The sequence below is a fragment of the Pygoscelis adeliae genome, unplaced genomic scaffold (assembly GCF_000699105.1).
Source record: "Pygoscelis adeliae isolate BGI_AS28 unplaced genomic scaffold, ASM69910v1 Scaffold160, whole genome shotgun sequence".
In the NCBI taxonomy this organism is placed as follows: Eukaryota; Metazoa; Chordata; class Aves; order Sphenisciformes; family Spheniscidae; genus Pygoscelis; species Pygoscelis adeliae.
The window spans coordinates 2,851,552-2,873,194 of record NW_008824035.1 but is presented as its reverse complement, the minus strand read 5'-3'; the positions used below and the strand labels follow the sequence as shown (position 1 = coordinate 2,873,194).

At 38.6% G+C, this 21,643-nt stretch overlaps 2 protein-coding genes across 6 annotated transcripts in view; both read right to left on the bottom strand.

Moving 5' to 3' along the window:
• CASP10 (caspase 10, apoptosis-related cysteine peptidase) overlaps positions 1–2,476 on the bottom strand; it is a 13,969-nt gene extending 11,493 nt beyond the window's left edge. Inside the window, exon 1 of the mRNA XM_009331803.1 lies at positions 2,240–2,476. Within this exon, the coding sequence (XP_009330078.1) occupies positions 2,240–2,348 (109 nt within the window). The 5' untranslated portion in view covers positions 2,349–2,476. The remainder of the gene's footprint in view (positions 1–2,239) is intronic.
• Positions 2,477–2,691: 215 nt separating this feature from the next.
• CFLAR (CASP8 and FADD-like apoptosis regulator) overlaps positions 2,692–21,643 on the bottom strand; it is a 21,615-nt gene continuing 2,663 nt past the window's right edge. The window contains exons 2-12 of one of the 5 annotated variants that reach the window (XR_663929.1): positions 21,210–21,354; positions 17,805–18,236; positions 16,850–16,955; positions 15,781–15,916; positions 15,511–15,608; positions 14,376–14,427; positions 13,575–13,624; positions 12,277–12,355; positions 7,388–7,901; positions 6,080–6,479; positions 2,692–2,971 (exon numbers count right to left, since the gene is read on the bottom strand). Coding sequence is in view for 4 of the 5 variants with exons in the window: in XM_009331754.1 (XP_009330029.1) it covers positions 6,341–6,479; positions 7,388–7,901; positions 12,277–12,355; positions 13,575–13,624; positions 14,376–14,427; positions 15,511–15,608; positions 15,781–15,916; positions 16,850–16,955; positions 17,805–18,100 (1,470 nt within the window). In the remaining variant the exon portion in view is untranslated. Of the gene's footprint in view, positions 2,972–4,675; positions 6,480–7,383; positions 7,902–12,276; positions 12,356–13,574; positions 13,625–14,375; positions 14,428–15,510; positions 15,609–15,780; positions 15,917–16,849; positions 16,956–17,804; positions 18,237–21,209; positions 21,355–21,643 lie in introns of those variants that run through there. The other 4 variants (XM_009331754.1, XM_009331773.1, XM_009331765.1 and 1 more) reach the window with 4 other exon arrangements.

The following is a 21,643-nucleotide window of genomic DNA, read 5'->3' as shown; positions in this document are numbered from 1 at the left end:
AGCGGCGGCATCCCCAGTAGCGGGGGCGGAACGTGGGTCAGAGTCGATCGGGGGAAGGAGCTGGGGCCACGTCCGCGGAGCGGATCGGCCGATCGCGGGGATCGGCCGAGCGCCGGGAAGCGGCCGCGCGGGGCCGCCCTTCCCCTCCGGCCGAGGCCCTCCCAGCACTCGGCCTCAGGGGTTGTGAACCTCCTGCCCGTCCCCCGGCCGAGGAACGTCACTAGTCACGTCAGAAAAAAACAACGCTTCCAGGACGAAATACAAGAAGCGATCAGTAACTCTTTTCGCTTTTGCTGTCAAACCATTTTAAAGCAGGCTACATCGCAAAAAAGCCCCAAACATTTTTGGCAGATTCTTTTCCACCGACAAGAAGCTTCTTGAGAGCAGTGCTTGTGGGAGAGGGCTTCTATGCCGTTTCTAGGCGGGTCTGTCCCCTCCACACCCCTGCTACAGTAAGGGGAGGAGGAGGAAAGCGAGCAAGCCCTGCCCAGTGCAGGCTCCTCGGGGCTTTCAGAATCTCCGGTAGCACTGCTATCCCCCCCACCGTCGGGTCAATGGAGCCAGAATGCGAACAGTCTCCTTGCTCATGCCAAAGAGCTGCTATCCAACACAAACAATGGCCGAATTATCTGTTGAAACTAAAAGGCTCGCTGTCCTTTATTCAGTCAGCTCATTTTTTATAGAGCTGTAGAACTTCACAGCCAAATTTAACAAGACGTAGAGGTCTACAAGATGAGTCAACTAAGAATTTCAAGAGTTATTCTGTGGTCTAGAGGGAGACAGGGACAATCAGTCTGACTGCATGCAGAAATTTTCTTCAGAAAATCAGCTTGAAATCCAGCATTTATAATTTAGTAGTAATAGTAATTTAATAGTAGTAGTAACAGCACCAATTTTGCTAAATCATGATGCTATTTTAGTAATGGCACCGATTCAAATCACATTTCTTATGTTTCTACAAAACACTGAAAATACACTCTCAGAGCACCACAAATCTGAAAATGTGGCACGTACAAAAAGGCACAATCCACAAAAACAGAATTCCTAGGAGACTTGCAATGTCTTACTGATTCTAATACAGAAACGGGAAAAAAGACATTCTCCAGAACAGCCACAGAAAAGCTGTCAAATTTCAGTACAGGAGATATAGTTTAAATGGAACATAGATAACACAGCAGATCATCCACACAGATGGCAGCTTCTTCTCAGCAACATCATTCTGCATGTCAGAAATGTGAAACTCTAGATATCAGAAAAGTTCTCAGAAACGGTCATAAAAAGCTTCTCTGGCTCAGGTATCTGTAACAGGAGTCACTGTTACTTCTTATGCAGAGTTGAAAGGGGAGATCAGACATACAGCATGCTCCATCTGCAACTGTTAGCGGCATAACTTCCTCTTGAATGTGACTTCTTTCCTGGATAATGAGTTGGCAACCATTGTAAGACACAAATATGTAACAGTACAAAGTAAACTGAATTTATGGCTCAGTCATGTCAATGTAGGTGGCTGAGAAAAAATCATGCAACTTAAGTCTGGTGCAAAACACCACAGAATCTCCTGCCTCACGGGTACGCCTTCTGGGCGGCTGAAAGGCATCATCTGTATTCTGCCAATTCTCTTTTCCCTCTTCCATATATACAGCACATACAGAAGTACAACAAATGTCTGTTTCAGTTATCCAAAAGCAAAACTGAAATTCAGTGCCATGGAGCAGTGAGTCTGACAGCCTTGTTCCAAGCACTGACAATGCAGGAGCAGAGGAGGAGTGGCTTGTTTTATCTTGTTCAACAGCTGGTTCTAAAAAGTAGATATTTTGGCAGCCCATGACCATGAAATTTCACCAGCATGTCATTTTTTATGTTCCTGTGCTACCCTAAACTCATGATGGATCCAGAATTAATTCTTTTCCCCCTTTTCTTTTGGCTACTGAATGGAGGTTTGATATCATTCAACCACTCTATCTGCAATACATGTACAACTTGATGCAACCCAGGTCCTGCATCCAGTCACCTTCCAGACTCAAATTTTAGGTGCACAGTACAGCAAGAACAGACAGTCCCTAACGTGTATGGAGGGACACAAAAAGCTATGGGAGAAGTGACAGACAACTTCTGGCATCACAAAATTCCTGTGTGTTAATAAATACTGACTTCATCGCTACTTTTCACCATGCAGCGAGTACAGGGAATCAATCTACCCACACGCCACTCTTGAAAGAGGTGTCAAGGCAATAAATACTGCTTAGATGAATGATTACATAATGAGTACTGCTATGGTTTAGGAATCTACTGAAGGTGAAGACATCAGTGTAGAAAATCTGTATCTGACATCCATGAATGTTGCACATGACATCCCCACAACTCGCTGGTCATTAGAGGGCTGCGACCACTTCCGACCCAAGCAGCCAGACACAAGGAGACTCCTTTTTCACTGCAAGGGTTATTTACAGGAGCCTCTACAGTTTTCAAAACAGCATTTCTTTGTAATTTTTTAAGGAAGAGGACAGGGACTTTACTTACTGTGTCATGCACTAAGGTGAAGAACATGTATACTTCATAACCCCCAAACCAAACCTACGTTGTCACAAAACTATCAGAAACAAAATATATCCTATCGCTAATATTTTAAGTAAATAGTTGTATTTGGCATCACTCAAAAAAACCCAAAACAACCAACCCACAAAACCCCACCACATTGTTAGATCCTGTAAGGATAGCCACTATTATTCTTACTTCCTTTCTCCCTTTTCTCCCGTTTTCTTCTTTCTCCTTCCAATATTGATGCTGTATTTCTCCTCCAAATCTTCTTTTCCCTACTCGTTCTTCTCTTGGTTCTCCCTACCATTCCCCTTCTTGTTCCTGCTTGAAATTTCCGTTATTTCTTTCCCTCATCTCTCTGCCTCCTCTTGGTTCCATTCTCCCTGCTTTTGGTTGTCTACAAAGCAGCAGAAGTGCTCATCGCATGCAAAAGCTAGTAAGGGAAATGGGAAAAAGTGAAGTTAATTTGCGAAAGAAATCACATTTATTAACATCACATACATATATAGGGTAACTAGGAATCATCTTATTTCTACAACCACAGAAAACATACTTGTTTCACACCAGTTGCTTCATTTACCAGCTGCTACAGAAAGAAACTTCTAAGATTCCTCATCTGTCATTTTATAATCCTTGCTCTTACCCCATGAAACATGAGCATGGTAGAGTTTCAAAATGACCCTTGTGCTTTATTTTATTGTAAGATAGTCAGTTATTAAATATTCAGGGTTAGAAATGAATGCTATTTTCATTACCTATCACATATAACACAGACCCTTCTGTTGATGCAATTCAGTAAGTTCTCTACTTGAGTGTGTGGAATACATATGAAAGTAATTTTAAGACACGAAGTATTTTCAAAGCCAGAAGCAATATGGCACTAGTTTAAGAAAAGGACCGTTTCAATTGGCCCTTTCTTAGAAAACAGTAAACTGAAAGGAAGACCTGCCCCCTCTCCCTGCCCCGCTATGATGCATTTATTTCCACACTTCATGAAATTGGATTTAGTATTTTTACTTTAACACTCATAGAGAACAAGCTTTGTTCTCTGGAGCGTGTCCAGAGAAGGGCAATGAGGCTGGTGAGGGGTCTGGAGAACAAGTCTTATGAGGAGCGGCTGAGGGAGCTGGGGTTGTTTAGCCTGGAGAAAAGGAGGCTCAGGGGAGACCTTATCATGCTCTACAACTACCTGAAAGGAGGTTGTAGCGAGGTGGGTGTCGGTCTCTTCTCCCAAGTAACTGGCGAAAGGACGAGAGGAAATGGCCTCAAGTTGCGCCAGGGGAGGTTTAGATTGGATGTGAGGAAAAATGTCTTTACTGAAAGAGTGGTTAAACATTGGAACAGGCTGCCCAGGGAAGTGGTTGAGTCACCATCCCTGGAGGTATTTAAAAGACGGGTAGATGAGGCGCTTAGGGACATGGTTTAGTGGGCACGGTGGTGTTGGGTCGACGGTTGGACTCGATGATCTTAGAGGTCTCTTCCAACCTTAATGACTCTGTGATTTAGAGAATGTCTGAATTTTGCAAAATGTTATTTTACCCATAGTTTTAACATAAAATTTTGGGTTGCATTTCCCAATTCAAAGCTATTAAGAAGTTTCCATAAACTTTTTAAAGAGGACACTATAGCTTATGAAGTGAAAAGTACAGAATGCATAGGCTTGCAGTACAGGTGAATTATTTTTCTAAATTGTGCAAAACTTTCTTCCCATCACAACCGTGTATGTAACTTTCTAGAGTTAACATGCAAATAAAACTGAATACAAAATTAAAAAAAGGTAACAAGTCATTAATCACAATGATATAAAATCTACTTTATATATTATACAAAATGGTACATTAATATAAATAAATATATATTTTAATCTTAACATTTTGTATGGATAAAGACTATAAGGTAAAACTTGTTCAGTGGGTTTCTCCTCTTGGTATACTCTCAACAATACTCATCAATCAGCAGTTTAGGAACCTCTTAAGCCAGGAAGAGACCAGGTCTACATCCCATAACAAGGAAGCACTCCTGAGCACTTTTTAGACCTCGGTATCTACTCTTCGCCAAATAAAAATGATTTTTACTTCCAATTATAGAAGCTACTCGAAAACTCATTTGTTGTTTTCTGAATGAAACTTAAGAAGCCTGGTTTCAAAAAAAAAAAAAGTTAATAAAAATGATGTCAAGCCAACACCTAAGAAGTGCAACATAATATTGACAAATAAAAGTCACTGCTATCAGAGTAAGTTTACTGGCCAAGCCCTCCTAATTATTATCCATATACTAATGTATACTGATAGTATACAATGTGTAGTATCAATAGGCTAGCTGCCTCTTAGGCTTGGTCTACAATGAAAAGCATTGTTGGTGTAGTTACATATGTAAGCACACCTGCTTTTTGCTCAAATCAAATGCAGCTACCCTAGCAAAAAATCTTTTTGCAGTTTATTTGCTCAATGAACTAGCATACCCTGTATTAGCAAAAACCCCTTTCCTTTCTGCTAGCATGGAACACATGCCAGAAGGATGTATGGTGTAACTACACCAGAAACCAAGCAAGGCATGCCAAGGCCTTGCATTTTTTTTCCTGGACAGGAGACTGTATTAGCAGTATTAAAAGTTTGCAAGTGGCCTACTTGAGGAGGGTAGAGAATGCCATAAATTCAGTGACAATAAATTTTGATACAACTCATCCAGGTTATACTGTTACACAACAAGCAGATTAACTGAACTCTTCATGTTAGGCATCTGCTCCACTGGAGAAAAATTTCTGTATTTAGGACAATTTTCACTCATGTTGTTTTCAGAAGAACAAGTGCCACTTGAAAAAAAAATCAATTAATAAAGACATATCATTTTTCATAAGCAAAAGCAGTGAGGGTGGGGTGTTTAATTTAATCTAGTCTTAAGAGCCAGTGGCTGCTACACAACATTTAGGTTCAAATACGATAAAGTGTACTTCTACAACTATGCCTGGTGCAACGAGTGTGAATCATGTTTCCGCTTCCACAGAACATCTGCCAAAATCCCACATTTTAACTGTGTGGTAGATTATTGTAAAGCCCTTCCACATGTAGACTCATTTTTGCATCAGCGGAAAACATAGCCCAAAACATGGCAGACTGTCTCATTTATTAACATATAACCCTTGTGTGCTGTGGACAGTACTGACGACACAGGGTTCTGGGTGAATCACAACCTCTAATGCAGCAGGCAGATGGAATCCAAATTATTTAAAAAGACCATCTCTTTCCTCCTCCTGTTTTGCTAGTTTGTGGAGGCACACGAGCCAGAACTTGTTAATGAAGAACTGGCATTGCTGGGTAGGCATTCTTTCCCGACGCATTTTCCATTATTAGGTGCTAGGGAAAGTACCCAGTGAATTTCAGCGGTTTGCACTGGCTTATGTTTGTTTTAAGCATCAACAGAAGAACCTAGATCAGTGCACTGCTAATAGGTATGCTAAAAAACAACCGATGAAACAATAAAAACACAAAACCCTGGAAAACCCAACAGCTATACAGTTTAGAGCTCTTTCCACCCTGTTTACCTGTTGTACTTGGTTGTAAGATCTGTTGCAGTGCTATACGATAGCTGCCATTCTCATCCAAGCTTTCAGAGCCTTCTGCATTAAAATATAAAATCTAGTGCCTTAACACACCAAAATGCTTTTAAATCCCTGGGTTTGGAAGCAATAGGCACTTTAGATACACACGCAATAACAATGCATAAAGTAAAAGTGTGTGTGTGAAACTGCCTGGATCATAGTGTTTCTCGTTAGCCACTTCAGACATGTCCTTTCCAACAGCAGTTAAGTGGGAGAAAGAAAAAGTTTCTTCCTCAGTGTGTGCTGGAGCAGAAGTGAGTATTGCTGGCTTGGGTCAGCGGTCTTATTCCATTCATAAACTTTTCTGTTCAGTTCCGTATGGATATCTAAGATAGAGAGTTTCCTGCAGCAACAAAAGTAAAAGCTTTCTATTAGAGAATGAAACAAGAGAGAAGACAACTTTAGACTCAGCAAGGAGAAAGTTTCAAATTTCAGTCTGTATTGCAGAGGTTACACCTCTAAAACCCAAGGCTGAACATGCATTTTGGAGACATATCACTGTTGTGATATTGGTTATGCTGACACGATGATCTGTGATTTCATTACAAGGTTTTAGGGTTTGTAAAAAAGTACTAAATGTTAACCCTGCAACTACCTTGAAAAACAGTTGCTAGCTCCTTGGTAGATCAACTGTACAAAGAAAACCTTTGTTGGTAAGTTGTACGTCCAAACATATCTGATTTCTGCTCAGATTCATTTTGATAATCTCTTTAGATAGACTAAAGTTTTCTGATAGTTTAAATTCAAGATTACAAATTGGCAATCTAATGGCTCCCTGAGCAGAGCATTAATTAGATCTAAAGAAAGGACAAAATCCTTCCCTCTCAACTGCCTTTTCCCCAAAGTTAGGCACTGACTTTTTATATTTGCAAGCAGAGCTCTTCTTAATGATAAAAGGCAATCCTCAATTTGACAGAAGCCTGGTGTGTGCCTCGTTATCTTGGAGAAGGAAGACTTCCAATCCTGTCTAAAGCACTGACATCCATTACCCAGGACAGGTTCTTCCCTTCTCACTCTGCAAGCCCCAGTGCCATAACACACTTTAATTTTACTCTCCAGAATCAGAAACTCCAGTCCTACTTTAGACTACCTTCCTGTGCCATCATTCCAGGATCAGGTATACTTGTCTCTTAACCTATGACACAGCATGAAGACACTTTTCAGGACCAGATGGGATGAAACTTAAGGTTTCTCTTTCTTTAGGACAGCAGGCTGTCATAGGAAAAGGGTTATTTTTTTCCTCTTATTTACCTTTTATGAGGATTGCGGAGTAGCTCAGCCAGACAACGCAGATAATATGAGGATGAACTGGGAGATTTTTCTAGTGTAGACACATCCACCTTGCACTGACTCCAAAAGATGTCCGCTACTTGGGGGATAGTGACTTTCCAAGGGATTTTTGCGTTAGCAATGATTTTCTCATCATTCCCATCTATTTCCAACAGACTAGTAAGTTCTTGCTCATTTTCTGGCACAATGTAGCTCTGAATAAAAAAAAGCTTCGGTTTTCCTAGGAGTTCAGGACATGAGTCTGCTGTAAAGTATTTCTTTATTTGTTCCAAAGGGAATCCAGAAAAGGTATGGTCTGTACAAAAGATGCTCTGAGGACTTCCACGGCTGACCAATATGCAAATGAAGCTGTCACAATTTCTGTGCTTCTGCAACCTTGCAACTTCAAGCACTGTTTGATTCATGGTGTTCATATTTAAGTATCTGTGACAATGAACGTCATAGCCTAAGCCTCTGAAGGTCTCTTCCAACACATCTGAAAAAAGAAAGATGTAATTAAATCACAGCACATCAAGGCTCAATCTCAACTGTCTTGAATTACAGGATTTACAGTATTTTGCTATTGGAAATGTTTATTTCTTCACAATAATTAAAGAATTGGGAGTACTTGATGTCGGTCACGTACATCACATACTTATAGTGCTACATGCATGTTGTCTTTAATATGAGTTATGTACTTCATGACAACAAAGACACTATTATTTGGCATGTGATCTGTTCTGAACTCCACAGACACTTGCATGCTTTCATTTAGAGCCAGCATCTCAAGTTGCTAGGACTTAGAAGTATCAGGCAAGAGAAAAGATTAGAAAATGCTTCACACAGAACATTCTTGAAATGGTAAGGAGTGATCTGCACAGCATGGGAAGTCTGTTTCACCTTTTAACTTGTCAAAATTACTCTGAATGGTTATTATAGACATACAGAACTGCATAGGAAACACAGAGACTCTCTTTCATCAGTCAAAAAGGAACCTACTGCAGCCATTTATGCTTCCTATTATATAAAACGGACTTAAAGTGATGAGTTCCAGATGGAGAATGGACACTGGAGTCTTAACTGTGACAGAACGGCATTTTCAGGAAAAAAAAAAGCTGAAAAATGAACCCTTTCAACTATGTTAGTAATTAAAACTGTAGATAGCCAAAAATCAAGATTTAACTCTATTGTATTTGTGTTAACCTGGGCTGCAGGAAAATGTTGCTATGCTCTGAGTAACTACTTTGGATGTTTATTAACGTGATAGTGAAACCAGATACATGGTACCAAAAAAACCACAGGTATTTTTTAAGTGTTCAGAGAACCACAAGCTACAACTATGACTCATACCTGTAGCATTGTATCTTTAGTATAAACCACATACACATTGCCCATGCACAGTTTCTGATATGACAGGAAATATTAAGTGCCATGTTTATGTAAAATGCCTTATAGACACTGGAAGCTAGACTGTTCCTTGACTTCAAAAGTTTAACAATCCCTAATTAGCAGAGGCTATTTCAGAGGTAACTGGCAGCAAAGCAGGATTTGTACTACCACACTGTTCTCCTCAAAAAGCCCATAGTGAAAACAGGGAACAGAACTCGTAACTTTCCTCAGCAAAATACAGGGTAGATACAAACTCTATACTATAGTGAGCTGATAAACAGGAACTAGAGAGTTTCATGCCAGTTCTGTTGGTTTGATTAAATCTTGTAAAATAATTCAAAAACTTTCCAGACATTTTTAAATTTGGAAATAGAAAGGAAAATCCCCTCTATTTTAGGCAATAAAATATGCTCTCAAAATTCAGGTGGAAAATTCAGTATTAATACTGTTTAGCAGTCATATACTCGATGAAGCACTTAATCCATTAGAGGGCAGTAGTACATACACAAAACGAGAGTGCTTTTCCTATAATTTACTTACCTCACTAGCATGTACACAGACACACAAAGATACAAAACTTTGCATCACCTTAGACCATACACACACTCTAAGTGTCACAATTAAAAAAAATTAAACCCAAACTTAGAACTGATACCTTAGTGCAACAATAAATCAGAAATTATACATGGTAAGATTTGGATACAGCAATTTTACTTCAAGGCAACACAAAACACAGCATTACATGCTGCAACCTGAGATCAGAAAACATCTGTTTCTTCAACAGTAATCATCTCCCAACAAGCCTCCACTGACTTTTGAGCATTTCCACTCTACATAAAAAATTATCCTTTTCTCCCCTTGATTGTTTACAATGTAAGGATAAAAATTGGCTTCTAAGTGGAAAAGTCAAAAGCAGCTATTTACAAAACAGCAAGACTCTGTTTACAAAACAGCTAGGTGCACTTCAGTTTGAATTTCATCAGCATCTGACGAATTCACATTGTTTACACTGGGCATTTTCAATTGTTGTAATCCTTGATCCTACAGTATCTATTACAGGTTCAGCTTCCTCAGATTAAATCTTAGGATAGCTACAGACTAATGCATGCCACAGATACAATTCCTAATGTTCTCCCTGCCATCTTCTCTTTCTTTTGTATTTTCAGACTTGAGAAGTATTGTGGCACAACTCTATAGAGTAGTGGATGCCTTTCTAACAAACTCCTTTAAGCAATGCCGTATGTCCTGCCTCTCCTCAATCTCACTAGCACAGTAATGTATTTCACTAAAGTCTTGTGTTCTATCATGTTAAAATGCTGATGATGCACTAGTGACATTAAACATCTGAGACATACACATGATTTAATTGCTTCTGCATCCAATGCAGACATGCATGGAGACTGCGGCACACTAAGACTTGCTTTGGGTGGTTTTGGCACAACAGCAGCAGAGCCATGATTTGCAGGTGTATCTGACATGCCAGATGCTAAACATGTAACCCATTTTTGTTCTTTCCAGCCTTCCTCTATCACATTTACACTTTCTGTTCTTGTACAAGTACTGAAATGACCATACGAGCTCATGAAGAGCACCTGTTGATTTTTTTAATTTATTTTGTGCACATCTTTGTATTTAGTAGCAATTACTACGACAAAGGGGTCTGCACAATATATTGCCTGTGCTAAAGATCTGTGCCTTCTAAGGAAGAGTAGGTCTAAATTTATGTATCTGTGACTATGAACTGACATAGCAGTTCCTTCTTTACTTCCTGTTTTCTCCAGTGTACATGCCTTACCTGCTTTTATACTTACTGTTTCATTTAAAAAACTCAGACCTGGCATAGTATAACACTCTTGTTCAATAAATCAGGTCAGCACATGCTCATATCCCATCAGAGACAATGAAATTTAAAGAGATTTTTTTTGTAAACAAGGCTGTTTCCACACCTCATGTTTTCTTTAGCTCTCCACACTGAAATTTCTCTAGCAATCCTTTTTGCATTTGCTTTTAAGAAACAGAACTCCAAGTAATAAGTAATTATCTTGGCACTGGAGCAGGCTATCGTGCTACCTTCCAGATTAAGGCTGCATAGTAAGTTTCTTGCATCAAAAGGGTTGTTTGTTCTCTAAAGCTACCACAAAAGAGAGAAGAACAGGAAAGTGAAGAAGCAGGCAACAGGACAGAGCAGAATGTTTGATCCCAAGAGCTGCCCCCGCCCCCCTCCCCCCTCCAAGGCTGTCTTTATTTTATCTTCCTTCTGGGGCAAAAGCAGCTTTTTTTTTTTTTTTTTGAGAGTAGAAGTGAAGTGCTTTAGATGGAACAATTTAATTTCTACATCCAGCAATTGCATCCTTGTTCTTTTTTTTTTTTTTTTGGCCAGAGGTCATTGATGAACTTGGTAGGACAGACGGAAATCAGATTTCAAAGATGCTTCCCAGTTGCATGTAACTGAGTTAAGTGCTTTCCTTGTCCCTCTTCTCCATGCATGGTGAATCCATTCTAGTTCCTGTTACCCTAACAGCAAACTAAGTGTCTTATATCATTTACCTAAAATACTATTTCAAGCAAACATCAAAATTTTACTTTCTGTGTCTGTGCTCTGCATCGACTGCTCTTCAACAACTACATCAATAACTCTTTTGGTCCACCTGCTGGACTGTTAGTTATGAGAAACAGAAAAGATATGCCCACAAACCTTCCTCTTCCCCTACATCTCCTAGCCTATTACAGAACTGACTGCAACTACTCTCTTCATTTTTATTTTTAGTCTTATGTGTTCCAATGATTAGAGTGGCGGGGTTTTTTTTGCTTATGCAAGAATCTGATTTTTGGATTCTGTAAAGGCAATCAGGAAAAACCCACATTTTAACCATGGCACTACCTTGAATTCTACATGCAAATTGGTTGGGGTTAACTAAACCAAGAGGGAAGGAAGAAAAATTCCTTTCCCTATAAAGCTATGGTGACAGTTTCAGTTAAAGTGTGCAAGATATAACAGAACCCTAGATGCATTATTAATAAAGGACCACGTGCCTTCAGCTGTTCAAAATCTGTGGTGTCCAATATGATTACACTTCAAATCCACAACAGCTTTGGTTTTGTTAACTGGTGGGAAACACATCTTTACCATCTCTGCCAATAACCTACCGTATGACTGTAGCTTAACTATTCTGTTGGTCTCTGAACATCCTTTTGCTCCCTACAAAAATTCAGTCTATCCCCTTGCAAGTTCTTTCATTCAGAGATTCTGTGCCAAAAAACAAACAAGCAAACACTGTTTGCAATAGTTAGGACAGTTGGCTTTAACCTCAGGTTGGGCCTTCCAACTCCCTGCTTTAGAAAACTTAGTAGATTGATAGACTAGGTGACTAGGACAACATTACCCTAGTCTGGCTGGTAAATGTACACCATATTCTTTATACTAAACTGTTCTAGTTGTCAGAGATTAACAAGATAAGGAACTTCAAATTCCAGAGACTTACCTGTGTCATTGCCAATACAGTCTATTATCAGGCATATTCCTAAAGGTTGACTTTGCATTCTGTACTGATCATCAAACACCTGAGGAATGTGAAGGACAAATACTAAGTTAATATGTCACACTCTCAACTTACAGACTTGATTCTTTTCTCAAATTTAACCACCTCAGATCTATTAAATTACATTCTGTTGTTTTTCCATACAGTAGCTAGCAGAAGTCTATCTACTGGGATGTAATATGTCTTATCTACACAACAAAAACAAAAAATCATGAGACATGGCCCAATGATTTTTTCCCCCTATTTCTAGTACAGGCTTAATTTTTGTGTCCTTGTGTTATGCAATCTTACTAACATAATGATCCTTAAACAAAGACTAAGACTGTACCAGAAATGAGAGAAGCAAGTTTGAGACTGAACCTTAACTCTGGACAGATCTTCAAATTAAAAAAAAAAACCCAAACAACAAACCAACAACAACAGCAAAAAACCCCCACCCCCCAAAACCCAAACCTGTATGGGGTGGAAGGGCTCTTTAAAGACCTGGACTATGACAGCAATGATCCTTCTATAGTACTTCCAAATTAATTTCCTTAATTGTAAAAGTAAAAAAGTAACGGCTATTGAGATGTTAGGAGCTACAAGCTTCATATTGCCAACACAATAGATGTAGAGAACTTTTGTGGTCTTCAGGTATGCAAGCGGGCACTGCTCATCAGAACAACATTTATTTCCTTATTTAGTGGAACAACCTCCTTGTTCCTAAATAATCTGTAATGACTCTATCACAACTCCTCTCCCCTTTAAAAAGATTACAATCAATTTGCTATAGGTAACTCCCTAGTTTCTGGCCTACAGGAGAGCTAGTGAAAATAGCAGTAGTCTATCCTTATCATTAATATCCAAAGCATGTCTGTCTTCTACCTGGAGAGCAAGGGGCATCGAGAGAATAAAGAACAAAGGTTACTGCATGCAAAGAAGCCCTGCCATTTCTAATGCAGATGGCAAGAGGCCTGACTTCCAACAGGTTTTGACTTAGCCTCCACTAATAAATATACAAGTTCTGTGTGCACATCATACGTACATGCATTTTGCACACCGCTGCTTCCCTTTTATATTAAAAATATATTCTGCAACCCAATTCATAGAATCTGTTTATGGCTGAGGAAGATAGGGATGTAGACATCCTTCTGTTTGCATGCAATTAAAGGAAATCTCAAAATGAAACGCAAAGAAAATTAAGGTAAATACCTGCAGAGGTTTTTATTACATTACATGCATACATATGCACAAGCACATACCTTATGTGACACTGATCCCGATTCCTGAATGGACATGTGGACTGGTTCTGCTGCAGTTAAAACATACAGAAGTAATCTCAGTATGTAGGTACTAGTGACATTTCTTTGACACCAAATCAGTTAAAGAGGAACCTATCTAGTTCAGCCAAGTTCTCAGTCATCTGGACCCCTTAGTTTCTCTGTATGCTACTGAAGTAAAAGAAAAACCCAAGAATTTTCACCTCTAAAATGTAATTTGGATTGCATTCTACATTGCTTGCAACTAGAACAAACAAACAGTCTCTCCTACGCTGACAGAATTCAGCCAACTACTCTTTTAAAAGTCACCGTATTTGAGAGGTGTTTTGGGTTTCCAGAAAGAACACAACACACATGGTAAGAACCTGGTACTCACTGGACAACTTCCCGACTGGCCTGGTGGAGAGTCCACCACTGAACAGACACAAAACCTTCCTACTCAAGACCTAATGGACACAGCTGTACTACATGGGCCTTCAGAGCTGGCTAGTCAACGTTTCCCATGATTTTATTAATAAACTATTTATTCTGCTAAAAAGTTGTGACAGTGGAAGCCCAAAACAACTTCAATAAAGTTTTAAGATCTAGCAGCAAAAGCAAAGCAAAGACAAGAGCAAACAGGAAGGCAAGGCTCAGTTTTCAGAGGTACCAAATACTCTTTGCTCCTGGTGGTATCAACTGGATTAGTCATAAACACAACTATCAAACAACAGTCCTTCTGATACAATGAACTGCATCATTTGGCTCTTTCAGATTATCAAAACTCAGATAAAATGCTCTTACCCAGAATAAGACTTTGTCTATTTTGTGGTTTTTCTTTATTCACATTCTGGATCTAAAATGAAGAAAAAGGTATATTTTCCCCCTCTCCTTCAATAATAATGCATTCCAAAATATAACACAACAGCATTTTTCTTCCTCAATAAAAGGATTACATATTTTAGATTCACAGCTATCAGCTAATTAGAATTACAAAATAGCAAGTTAAAAAACCCCTACCAAAACCACAAACAAAAATCCCAAACCCCTTCCTCCTCAGAAAAAAAATATCAGTTTGCCATGAACAGAAAAAAAAGTTTAATCCCTAAACAAAAAATCGTCTCAAGATGTGAATTTTGTTTCCTATAGAGCAGCAGGGAGGAACTTTCACTGAATTAGAAAGGAAATGATAACAAAATTATCATAATACAGAAAGTCAATGCAAACTCTTTCCTATTAGTAGTCTTGAAAACAAAGCTGTTGTAGCTTTGTTAGTAAAGCTTTCTGCATCACTGGTGTCTTGGATGTAAGCTTTATACATACATATTTACTGAATACATGACAGAAATAATCTCATCAGAGTCATTTAGCAAGGCTAAAGACTTTAATTAAGGTCATGCGATTACAGTATCAGACCTAACCTAAATATAAAGAATACTGTATACAATAGGATTTGATGACTTGACATACTGAGGTATCTTCGTTAAAATGAGATTACAACAAAACACACACACAAAAAAAAAAATCTGAGAAGCTCTCCTTAAAAAGCCATAATCTTCAGCTTCCAAAGGTAAAAAGCTACTTCCCCTGCAAAGTCCAGAAGTACAAAGAAGAATAATATGTTTTGCAAAAAACAGTCAAAGTAAAACTTTTCACTCCCCAAAGTAACAGAAAAAACTTTCAAGATATATTTTATATGCCCAACTAATAGGGAAAAAAAAAAAAAAAATCACATAAGCTCTTTAAAAGGGATCTTTCTCAATCAGAAGATTTAAATCAGACCCTAAACCCAGCAAGTAACAGGAATAAGCAAAATAAACCAAGTAGTATTTTAGTTACTAGCAATCTCTCTTTCCTTAGGCTCTGTAAAGATTAATCCCCTTTCCATGCCTGGCAATATTTAGAAATAAAGGATCTGTCTGATTTATTGTATACTTACCCCTGAATTATGAGGAGGATCAATGAGACTGAGATTAGGGAGAGATGCCTGAAGTGCATTTACATATACTGGCTGAGAATGAACGGAGGACATTAAAGCTGAAAATTTAACAGAAACACAGAGAAATACACCATCATATATCAAATGTTTTAAAAGCCTAAATCTGTGAAGCAGGCAAATACTCTGACTTGCAACTCATAATTTTATCTCCAGTAAGAGTACATCTGATCCTTGCTATCAAGAGTAACCAGTGCAAAAATAGCATCTTACCTTCGCGTTTGTACTTCTGAATCTTCCTAATCAGATCTATCCTGTGAATATTTTGAAAACAATTTTCTATCAAATCCAGTCGATTAGGAGCCACCAAATTTAGTTTCTCCAGGTCAATCACAAGAGCTAGAAAACTCTAGAATAGCAACAGAAAACCAAACTGTCATATCAGTAATTTGTTCTCTATCAGTAAGTAACAAAGCAACCCAGAAAATAACGTGGGGAGGTCATAAGGGTTGTATATTCAATAACTAGGGACATTACCTTCCGAAACACTTAAGAAAATTATCTGGAAGATATAAGAATTCTTGGTATTATCATAGGAGTAATAAAAACTAGGAAGTGATATTCTTAAAAACAAATCAAAGTTTTTAAGGAAACAGTTTTGCATTTCCTTGTTGCTACAAAGCCAGCCACTTGGAATGTCACCTCACATGCCACAAAGCAAGAGGTAAGAAAAGCTTTGGGGAATTTGCAAGGCCTCTCTCCTTCTTTGGTTAAAGAGAGAAAAAGAAAAAACCTCAAAGGAAAAAGACAGAAATCTTCAGCCTTCTATGCACAGTGGTCAAGTTTTCTGAACCCTCTCTACTGAAACTCTGCTTTCTCAAAGCATTTAAAACAAATATGCACAATGCAAATGTAGAGAAAGTCATAATTAGAATAAAACTGTTCTTCTGTAAGTGAAGCAGAGCACAAACATAAAAAGTGACCTTGTAATTCAAGATACATTTCATATGATCATTGGTTTGAGATCCTTCATATATGAACTTTCAGATCAGTAATACTGAAGATTCTTTTTTTAATGCCTTCTGCCTGTGAGGTTCATGCTAACACCATTCACTACAGCAAATCTTCACTGTTCCCCTTACTGTTTCTCATGCTTCTTTCCTTGAATTGAAAACCAAAAACGAAATAGAAGCCACTACTCCTTCTCCACTTCCTGACTTCTGTCTACGCCTGCCTCACTATCCCTTGCAGTACTGTCTCCCCTCTTTTATTGTCTAGCTACTTCCCTTTTTAGTTTAATGTCTCATTGCTCCAGAAGAGAAGACCAGCAGAAAGACATTACCTTATCTTTTGCCATTTTCATACGAGGTGCATAATCTCTGAGTAGAAAACCAAGAGAACTCACTTCTTCTTTTTCCAGATTCTCATTAATCTCTACCATTAGTACCCTGAAATAAAGTTGAGACATTTCTAAAGGATTAGCTTTCAGCAAGATCCCATCCTTGCCCAACTACCCAACTTCTCCCATGTTCCAGTCTTAACGTACCATTCCCAATTAAACGACAGGAAAAAAGCCTACCCTGCTCCAAGATCCAATTACAAAATAGCTCCTCTTGCTCATCAGCACCTACATTACTCAGACTGACTGTGTAATCGCCACTATTAGCAAAACAGAAGTCTCCTTAATATTTCAATAGAGATGAAGTAAGAGAATGAGATGTCTCTAACTTTTTTACCTAGTAGTTACAGGGTTTTTATTTCGGTGAGAAGTTAACACAGGAGAATCTTCCTTATGAGTACATACATTTCTTTCTGAAGTCTCTCAAAGAAAATAACTGGAGATTCTTAATTTAAGTGTCTTAAAACTACAGAGTAAAAAGTAGTAAGAGACAGGTCCCTGAGAAAAGCTATACCACAAGGCTATGTGCCTAAAGCAAACTAGAAAAGAAAGTATGTCTAACTAATGATGTTCCTCTAAAGCGTCATTTCTATCTGCTAATGTAGAACTGTACAAACATCACTGTTTTATTGATTACCATACACAAACTCCTTAAAGATAGATGTTTCTAATGCCTTGACTTGTAAGAAGCTACTAAGGCTCATTTTAGGCACTAAACTTGACATATTCCTTTCATTGTAACTCTAGATATGACGCCCTTTTCTGCTTTTCTTTTACCTTCAAGACATATTTTAAAAAGAAACAAAAAACAAACCCACAAAAAACCCCCACCCAAAACAACCCACACACATTTTGAACAAAATAAGAGTAGCCTTGAAATTTGAAATAGATGTATTACCTGTAATCAGGGACAATTCTGAGACTCCTGGCAAGGTTAGCTTCCACTGTTGCTTTCTCAGTCTTCAAGATCCTCCTCAGCAAGTCAAACCTCTTAACTCTGTACAACAGCTCAGACAAGCCAAGAAAAGACAATTTCTCCCTCTCATTCAAAGCCACCAACAGCTCTCTAAGGCTGGCAGTGGCCAAGTCAGGAGCAAGATCTCGGCATAGGAAAACCATCATCTCTTCCTCTTCTTTATCCAATTCTTGTTCAATCTGGTGAATAAGGGCAGCTGGCACTTGGCACCTGGTCATCACTTTGTCGCTGTCCCTTTAAAATTGCCAGCCTACTGTTTTTTAAACAGGAAGCCAACATGACATGAAGCTCATGTCTACCACAGCACTTCTCTGGTGTTCATTCTTAACTAGATGCATTTTTACATAAGCAGTTCTGTGGGAGAGAATTAAAAGGTACTAAGTCAGTGATCTGCTGCGCAAGTTCACAGTTAACTTTCCTGTCTGATGTATTTCACTTACAACTAAAACACCAACGTAGTCTACACAGATCTATTGTTCTCAAGGGGTTCTCCCAGCTGTTCATTACAGAACAAAAAGTACTTGGTAGATCATATTAATCAGAAAAAAATGGAAGTTCTTTTTAAAGTAAAATTACCTTAAAACAAGTCTGTAAATTCCACAGGAAGTGAAACAAAAGTCATCAGCTTGCTGATAAGTGGTATTTAAAGTGTTTCTGGAAATAAGAGTTAAGTTTCACAGCAATTTAAGTCTAAAGCTCTGATCTCTTCCCAGCAACCCTCCACCGCGCTGCTCACCACCACCTTTTCTCCCCTAAAAGTCTCAAGGCATTTTTCAGGAAGAGTTTTGGGAGCTAAGGGGTAGTGTAACCACACATTGTAGACAAAAGAATTAAAAAACACCCACAGGTAAAACCACTGCTATCAGGCACGCGCTTTGCCTTAAATGAAGTCAAAATAAAGGAAATATTCACAATATAATACGTAATATTTTAAAACATTAATTATCTATAATTTCAGGAACGTGTGGATTTTCTTACTTGTTAGTATCATTTAAAGTGATTCCAATCTGAATGAGTTACTGGGGTTTTTAAGGATTCCCCACACACCCCCTCCGTGCTCAAAAAGATCGAAGAACCACACAAAGAAAAAATTCCAACCTTAAGTATGCAGATTGATTAACTCTGAAGGTATAGATAAGCCACAGACCACCTTTTTCTTCATGTGACTTTCATGTTTCATCATACTGAAAACCGAAATAAAAATTCAAACCTAGAAAAACCCCCACCCTTGTGATTAAACAAAGTAAGTAGGGTGCTATGCTCAATTTCCACTGCCACCAACTATGGAAATTCTATCTAACCTTCTCTGATCCCCATTACCTACATGCAGAAAGGTGAAATGAGCAATCTGAAGGCAAATCTCAGCCCTTACAAGGAGTTTAGTCACTATACTGCATAGTTTTGTTTAAACCCTTCTGAAAAGTAAAAGCCAATTCGACTTCAAAGCCTAATACATTGAAAGATTCTAGCACCTGGATAACATTTTTTAAAGCATTCTCAGCCTTTTGTTACACATTCTCAAAGTCACAATCAATGATGTCAGATATTGTGTCCATGCATTAAGCACATGAGATAAACTAATGTACAAGCTTTTTTTTTTCTTTCATTCCAATGCTGTTTAAATGAAAAATAGCTCTATGTATCCACCTGACTTTCCTCAGAAAAAGTAGTAAGAGTTGGATTCGATTAAACCCATGGATTGGGTTCCACTGCCCACTAAAAAGAGCGTATCAAATTCAAGTTCCTAGGGCAAAGTCTCCTTTACCTACATCTATCCCAGCGAGCTGTATTTTCTATGGAGTCAAAGACTGCAGTGGCTTTCTCCTCCAATGTTGTTGCTGACAGTCACAATAGCAAGTCATCAGTTATTAAAAAACAAAAAAAAAGTGCACTGTTAATCTTGCTGATAGCATGTCTGAATCACTAGGGGAACATAACACAAGTAGCTGCTATGACCTCAAGGTCCCACCTTCAGAAGCAAAACGGAAGGCGGAGGTAAGGAAGGGCAGCACAGGCAAGCTGTAAAATATCATAAACCCACCACATTAGAAGACCCAAGCATTACTCAGCTTAAGTACTCCTGCACTTCCACAGCACAGTGTAAATGAGATCTAATGTATATGCAACAGAATCCTTAAAATAGCACTGAGGCCACTTTGGCTCATTTTCAGAAGCACAGAGCATTCAACTGCAGCTGATAGTTACAAGGCTGCAGATACTCTGCTCAGCCCATTGCAACCTCCTATGTGCGTTCCACACAGACTGTGGTAAGTACCTAGAGAAAACGCACAATTGTAGTACTCCTGCCACAGCACACAACCAGAAAAAAGCAACACCTATCCTCTTCTGATACAGTTCGGTTCTTCAGAACCCAAAAGGTACAGGCACAAACACAGTGTTTTCCCTCATCACATCACACCATTTAGGAACTCGGGAGAATTAAATGCACTGTTTGCTCTAAGAAGTGCAACAACATTTAACCCCAATGTAAACAGTGCAAACAGCAAAAAAACCTCACAGAAATGAAACATCAGTAGAAGCTGCCCCTGTCAAATACCCATGACCACAGTATTTTTAATATAGCTGAAAAGTTTCCAACAAAACCAAACTAGGTAGACAAAACATTTGTACTTTTGAACCTGTTCTATTTCACACATGGACCTGCAACGCTATCACTTGTACAGCTGGGGTGAAAGGGCAGGGTGGGAAAATTTTCAGGCCTCTGATAAGCAGAGGAACCCCTCATGCACTGGAATGTGTTTTGTACAGTTTTCTATCAGAGGAAAAGCGTATTTTTTGCTAACTTCTTTTCAATCTAGCATCAAACATTTGCAAGAATTCTACAGAAAGCCAAAGACTGTTTTCATGACATAATGCAGTCAGGAAGGGGGAGGCACAAAACTCTCTCATATGAAAGCATCTCCCAGGTACATAGAGCTGGGACTTTCAAAAGAGCCTGAGGAAGTCATATTTATGACTCACTCTAAAGGGAGATGGGAATTTAACAACTTTTGGCCATTTTCAGAAATCTCAGATAAACTTTATTTTTTAAAAAACTACTCTAGTTGATTTTTTACTGATCTTTTAAAACTAGTTAAAAAAAAAAAAGAGGCATGCGTGTATGTGTGTGGTGAGAAGGAATTTCCTACAGAGTTAAAATTTCAGACATGCAAAATTACTATTTTTATGTTATCTTAAAAATAATCTGCCTTTAAAAAAACCACATATGAATTATTTATTATTGTGAACTTCCTTTATATAAGATAAATTGCATGCTCATTATAAAAAAAATGCTGATCAATACTTCCAGTGCCAAAACTCTCTTACTTGTATGCAAGTCTGTCCCCAAGAACATTGGAAGACTGGCATTTGACCACTGCCAAATCACTGATCCAGATCCAGCACACATTGGTTTCCATCCAGTATTTTCAATGACGGTCCATAGACAAAGTTGATTACATCAGCTCATTTTCTGTTGGACAAATATCAACATCACAAATTAGTGCTGGGGGCTACTTCCTAATTTTAGTTGGGGGAAAAACAAGGAAAAATGACCTAGGATCATGCATTCTTCTGTATGATTCCACTGGCCCAGTGAACCAGTAACGATGCTCCAAATAAAAGGAAAAACAACTGCGCACATAAGGTGATTTGTCAATAATATTCATTCCCCCAAAGTTCCGAGTGGGGAATGAGTAAAAGCAACATGAAGTAAGTGTTTTGTATAAACTAAAACAGTTTGTAACTTTGCATCCAAAAAC